Source organism: Pseudophryne corroboree, chromosome 7 (assembly GCF_028390025.1).
Source record: "Pseudophryne corroboree isolate aPseCor3 chromosome 7, aPseCor3.hap2, whole genome shotgun sequence".
Classification (NCBI taxonomy): Eukaryota; Metazoa; Chordata; class Amphibia; order Anura; family Myobatrachidae; genus Pseudophryne; species Pseudophryne corroboree.
The window spans coordinates 339646688-339653469 of NC_086450.1; the positions used below are offsets into that span (position 1 = coordinate 339646688).

General features: G+C 46.4%; 1 protein-coding gene across 1 annotated transcript; it reads right to left on the bottom strand.

Moving 5' to 3' along the window:
- Positions 1–799: 799 nt before the first annotated feature.
- FAU (FAU ubiquitin like and ribosomal protein S30 fusion) lies at positions 800–5513 on the bottom strand. The gene is made up of 5 exons (XM_063934382.1): positions 5411–5513; positions 4172–4254; positions 3672–3816; positions 3473–3528; positions 800–961 (listed from the first exon to the last, which is right to left on the bottom strand). The coding sequence occupies exons 2-5, from the start codon at positions 4244–4246 to the stop codon at positions 836–838; spliced, it is 402 nt and encodes a 133-aa protein (XP_063790452.1). The 5' UTR covers positions 4247–4254; positions 5411–5513; the 3' UTR covers positions 800–835.
- Positions 5514–6782: the final 1269 nt, after the last annotated feature.

The window sequence follows — 6782 nt, forward strand, 5'->3', positions numbered from 1 at the left end:
GCGGCTCCGGGACGAACCCCAGGGTAACCTGTGTTCCGACTCCCTCTGAAGCTATGTCCAGTAGCCTAAGACTCCAATCCATCCTGCACGCAGGGGAGTTGAAAATCTCTCCCCTAAGTCCCTCGATGCAGTGAGCCTGTTGCCAGCAGGACTCACTGAAAATAATAAACCTAAAAACTTTTTCTAAGCAGCTCTTTAGGAGAGCCACCTAGATTGCACCCTGCTCGGACGGGCAGGCTTGGAGGAGGGTCATAGGGGGAGGAGCCAGTACACACCATGTGATCCTAAAAGCTTGCTTTTGTGCCCTGTCTCCTGTGGAGCCGCTATTCCCCATGGTCCTGACGGAGTCCCCAGCATCCACTAGGACGTTAGAGAAAAGTCCATATTTTGGAATATTCCGTATTTCGGAATATTTGGATATGGGATACTCAACCTGTATTGTGTATGAAAAACACAATATAAACTAAAGTGTGCTTTAGAATGGTGGCCAGAGACCATATATAAAAATTGTACCACCATTCTTTCAATGTCAAATCCAAACAGAAATTACAATTCAAACATCACCACCAATTTCCCAAACCAAAATTTTTTACTTTCATTTACACTGCTGCAATTCCCTCAATAAATTTTAGATACAACTGAAAAATATTCTAAGAGACCAATCGTAACGTTTTGAGTTATTTGGGGACTAAAGCTGAAACACTGCATTATCAGACCTCTGCCCAGACAGTAAGCACAAGTGAATGCTGCCATGTAAAAATTGCCATCACTTCTCATGCACAGAAGACTGGACACAGTATGGTCTATATCAGTTTATTAACCCTTAGTGCAACATTTAAGAGTTAGCATTGGGTCCCTTCTTTTTGCCAAAGGTGGGCACCACATTGACAAAGCGCCTGTTGTACTGCATGCGCCTCTTTGCCCTGCCAGTCTTCTTTTTCTTCTTCTCTTGTTTGGCAACCTGCAATAAACCACAAGGATATTACCCTAGTTATTGAGGAACAAGGACACAGCCAATAACAAACCGTTCTACCAGTATGTTGTACACAGAAACTGTAAATATAAATTGATTTTAACCAAACACCTCCCCATCCCCCAAAAACTGCACTTTAACAAAGGGTATCTAAAAACATTAAACCCACATACAACCTACATGCAGCACCCAAAAAATGTTTTCAGGAACTGCGTTGCTAGATGTAGAACCGAAGGCTCTACACATGTGGGGAAAGATGAATGTACCAGGGACATGCAGTCAGGGGAGGCACTGCCATTAACAATTAAAATACAAAGATACTTATGACACATTCTGTTTCATAAGTAATTTCTTTATATTATGACAACCACTTTATACTTTGAATTAGTTTGGGAGGAACTGATAGCAGTGCCTCCCGTTAACAATAGGAACAGGATAAAACAGGGGGGCGGAGCCAAGCACTAGGCTGTTAAAGCCCATTAAAAAACTGAAGGGAAAGCAGCACTTATCAAAGTGCCTCGTTGACAGGGACAGGTTTTCAGTCCACACCGCTGTCAACAAGGCAGATGCGATTGGACAGCGGATCCAGCGCTGGATCCGCTGGTCCAAACACCCATACGCGGTGGGGTGAAGCGGCGGTGGGACCCCGCTGTTGGAAGTGGAACTGCCTGTCACTACAAGCAGCAGCTCCAGAGGCAGCGGGAACGCCAGAGCTGAGGAACGTGCGTCGGTGCCGGGCAGCGCTCGTACCTCTCCTTCCTAACAGTATCAACCACAGCACCTACACCCACCAGAACTGGGGGCCTTAGGACCACCCAGCCAGTAGGGAAGGGGAGGGGGGAAGGGGCAGTTGTGCTAGGTGGAAAGTGACTGGGCAGCTCACACCCAGATCACTTTGGTCAGTGTTTTATGTTAATACAATTTCCTCAGGACATAAGTAAACTTATAACAATCTTACTGTACATTAAATAGCATGGAGAGATAGAGACCCCCACCGGAAACATCACCACACGCTGCACACATGCCATCAAGGTACAGTTAAGTCACACTGTGGCAATGTGACATAACTGGACCCAGACGGTGTGTGTGGTGATGGTTCCGGTGGGGGTCTCTCTCTCCAGATGCTATTTAAGGTACAGTAAGAGTCTTATATGTACACTTGTATGTCCTGAGGAAATTTTAATTTATTAACATAAAACACTGACCAACTTTGGATTGTCCCGCTATGACTATGTGGACCAGATAAAGTAATCGCTATCTGCATACTTCTGAGGGCACCCAGACTTGTTTGTTAAACTATTGGGAGTGCCAGTCACCCATCAATTGTGTGCCGGTATGCGGTGGTATAGCATACCGGCACTTCTTCCACTGACACGGAAGTCTTTGTTTTAGTTTTTTTTTAATTAAATTAGTGTGCAGCAGGAGGCGAGGGAAGTGGCCAGCCTGCTGTACTAATGCTGCTCCCATCCCTGTCCGGCTAGGTGGCTGTGTAGAGCGTTGGACTTGAGGCTCTAGGTTCACAGCCACCCACCGCTGACCAACGCTCAATGCCGCACCGCAACTGAAAGCTGACCGCCGCAGACCACAGCTGGCGGTGGTCAGAGGGACATTAACACCACAGCAACGAAGGGCAGTTTAGTACAACTGCATCCCCCACAGACCATGGGCTCCTCCCACTGCCGCCGACCACAGTCCCTTCCGCTGCTCATCTCAGGTAATGTTCCCCTGCTTTGCTATGTCCCTGCTGTCACTCTGTCCCTGAATTGTGGATCATACTGTGTGCTGTAATGTGAATTTCAACTCCTACCGTGTGCTGTAATGTGAAAGGGGCACCAGTACTAGAAAGTATGAGGGGACCTGCTACACGGAAGGCCACACCCCCTGTGCCAGAGCGCATAATTGCAACCTTAATTTCCTCACCGCATGTCACTGGAATGTACTGCAAATGAATCAGCAGCTGCGCACATTAGCATTTGCCTCACCTTTAGACTTTCTGCAAAACCATAATCTTAGAAGTATAATATATTAGGTTTACTTATTTCTAATAGGAGAAATTGAAATGCCTTTTACAATAAAGGCTCAAATTATATAGATTGAAATTAAAATATTACAGGATTGTCTGTTAGATTAGCTTTATGTAGTATTCTAGTTGTATGAAGGTTTGGACCTTACATATATTACAATATCATTTTACTAGAGTATCTCCTGTGTGTATATACCGCACCCGAAACAGATTCTAATGAGGCGTGTTTAAATCATAAAGAATTGAGTATACATATTTAAATCTTTGCCAAAACATTTAATATGCATTAAAGAAAAAAAAAGTAGGAGGGGCATTCTAAACAAGTCAGTAAACGCCATGAAAACGCAGGGGAAGCGGACTTACAATACACAATAATCAGCATAGCCGCACAATGAGCATAACATTTTACAACAGAAAACAAAATCCATTAAGAACAAGTCTGAGTATTAATAGAAAAAAAAGGTAGGAGAACGCACCTTTGGAGTCTGGCCTCGTACTTTACCGGCACGAGCGAGAGAACCATGGACTTTACCTGATGAAAGAAACACGTTTAATGTCACAGAAAAACCACATTAAAAGACTACCAATAAATGTTTACGTTAACAGTGATTTACTGCTAGTAGACCATAACAGGAAGTGATTCACCAAATACTTTGTGCAGCAATAGGCACTCACCTCCCAACAAACGTGCAGCTACATCCAAAGTGCTGAGGTCACACACTCCACTCTGGATTAGGGTGGCTTCATCAGACAAGGGGGAACCAGCAAGGAGAATAACTTGGTCTTCAGAGCGGATTCCTTCAAGGGAGAAAATATGACCCTAAATGGGAAAGCATGATACAGACCATTTACTTTCAAGTACTGTATTAGTACAAACAATACATTCCAACTAACCAGCATCAAACACTCAGTTAGCAAAAGATTGCCAATATAGCAATACATTAAATGCCTATTTATATAAATAAGCACAAAATAAATGTGATATAGCAACACCCTGATTGTACAATAAATTGTCCGTGCATTTAAAGTTATAAGGCTCTATTTAGAAAGTGACAGCTTGTTTTCTTACATGGTACTCACAGCCAACTTAAAGCACACTGGGTTTTACACTGGCTGCAAGCTTTTAAGTTCACACGTTCAAGCCCAGTTTGATCATTTTCACCACATGCCCTTACCTTTATCTGGGATACAGTCTCCTGGCCAGACACCTCAAGGGTGTGCAGATTCTGGGCTCTCACAAAAAGCTGCATGGTTTCAGCTGCAATAACAAAATACAAGCAGTCAGGAAAACCGTTTAACCAACATAAAAACTTGTAGTCAATTATAAAGCAGAATAATCCGAATATGATTTAGCTGGTGGTAGAACTTCAATTGTTTAAGGAATTCAATATAACATGTATATTCCAAGAGGTCCCTGCAAATAGATTTAGTTTAGATCCACAAACTGGTACCTAAAGGGCATAAGGAATCATTATTTCCCTATACCAGTTATTACATTCTAATCGCTATAGCACCTCTCACTTCCACTATAGCCCTCACCTACTCAGCAACCATCTATACCCACATCTCCTCTCGATCATAGCCATTCATCTCTCTCAACAGGTGCACTCCCCTCCCGATACACCAATAACTCCTTCGCTTACATAACATCCCAACTGTATTGTGCATTGAGCAGCTAATTGTTACTTGTTTTGGTTACTGCAATGTGTTTATTCTGTATTGTTCAGATCTGTGTCATGACTCATATGTATGGCACTACAAACCACTTGTGGCACCCTATAAATAAAATGTAATAACAGTATATTTAGATAGGATCTACAGTATATCAGCCATTACGCTGTGCTGGATGGCATAGTGCGCAACCTAGATGTGAGGGAGCGCCAGGAGCAGTGGTGGCTCAGCAACTGCAGGTGTATCCAAGTAACCTGTCAGTAAGGCCGGAGAGCCAGCTGTGCCAGTCACACCTGTAAGATGCAAACGGCATGCAACTCACTGACAGGCACAAGTTGGGTAACAGACTCACATGCTAGTGACAGTGTTAGCTGTGGTCAGGATACATGAGGTGGGTAGTGACAAGCATATGATGTGTACACACGGCTGGAGGCATAATGAGAACAGCACATGGAGGCAATTACATACATGATATCACGTGTTATTGTGTACTAGGGCAGTAACCGGGGCGGAGATGCCAGAGAGCTCAATGCAGAGCAGCTACCAGCCGCAGACACGCCACGCCGGATGTACTCTCCCGGAGCTTGCAGTGAGGGAGACTCCGGTACAGCAACACGTGACCTCCTCCCAGCCACGGGAAGCACCCGCAGGACACCCACGTAACCCGCCAGCACACCACCCCCTGACTATGCGAGACGCCCAGGGAACCCGGCTACACGCAGCATTATCGGGAAACCTCTCACCGGCCACTCCGCGTTTCTCAAAATGGAGAAAAGGAAAGAGGGAGCTGGGGCGCGCACGGACCTTATAATAATGCGTGGACGCGCACGTAATGACAGTACACGTCGGATATACGCACATGACGTGCAGCCTGACGTCATGCGATGGGCGGGCTTGACGCGGGCACACATATAGAAACTTTGCTGCTGAGATGATCGCCGCTGGTTTCAATTCATATCTCATTGGTGATTCTGCAATGCGGGGAAAGGAGTATGCGTAATCCGGTCCTCATTCCGGCTCCGTGCACGGTGCAGGGGCAAACGCAGGATTTGCAGGAGGGGGTTTCCAGAGGGGGGAGGAGCCAAGCACGGGGGTGGAGACTGAAGTGACTCCGTTTATGCTGGGTTCGTTAAACTATTGTAGATAGACAGACCTAGATAGATAGATAGCAGTGGCGGATCTTGCCACGGGCAAGCAGGACTTTTGCCCGGGGCGCCGCCTTCCGGAGGGCGCCGGCGCCATCCGGAGGGCGCCGCACCATGGCAAGATCCTCCACTGTCAGTGTGCGCCCCCGCTGTGCCCCCCTCCCGCTGTGAGAAGGGAACCAGACGCTAAGCGTCTGGTTTCCCTTCGTGGCGCTGGTCCTCCCCCGCTCTGAAGGGAATCAGACGCTAAGCGTCTAGTTTCCCTTCATGGAGAGGACCTTTGGTGTGCGGTGCGCGATGACGTCATCGCGCACCGCACAGCATTGTGGCATAGACGCTAGGGGTCATAATTGACCTCTAGCGCTTATGCTGTGCTATGGGAGAGACGTCATGACTGACGTCTCTCCCATAGATCCGAGGAGAAGAGCGGCGCCGGTCTGCAGGGTCTGGAAACAGGAGCGGGGTACAGTAAGTATACTTTTTTTTTTTTTATATATACTTTTTTCCCCCAGCGGCGCTACAAATGGGGGGCGTGACTGACCACGCCCCCATGTTAAGCCACGCCCCTAAATTTTGCCCGGGGCGCCGAAAGGGCAAGAACCGGCCCTGATAGATAGATAGATAGATAGATCAAGTATATTTCGTAATAGTCATAGACAGAGCAATTTCCTTTCGAAAATTGCATTCGAAAATCACGGGTCTTCATACCGAATGAATAAAGGATTACCAAGCCAGTTGCTTTTCATAACGTGGCAACACTGAAACATTGAACTTGGAACTGGCTTGGAAGTCCTTTATTCATTCCGTATGAAGACCTGTGGCCTACACTGCTTTACATGGGGCTCGATTAACCCGGGGTGGCACCAGGGCAAATATTTTTAATGCAGTTCCGGAGTGTCTACTATGGGCCAGATGTAATGACGTCTGAGTTGGCCAGAGGTGCGGGTTCCCAGCCAAAATGGATATTTTT

Excerpts from the sequence above, each read along its gene's own strand:
- FAU (XM_063934382.1), bottom strand. The coding sequence starts at position 4,246 with ATGCAGCTTTTTGTGAGAGCCCAGAATCTGCACACCCTTGAGGTGTCT. Across the intron at positions 3,817-4,171 it reads AGACTGTATCCCAGATAAAG|GGTCATATTTTCTCCCTTGA; the intron begins GTAAGGGCATGT and ends TTTCCCATTTAG. Across the intron at positions 3,529-3,671 it reads AGCTGCACGTTTGTTGGGAG|GTAAAGTCCATGGTTCTCTC; the intron begins GTGAGTGCCTAT and ends TTCTTTCATCAG.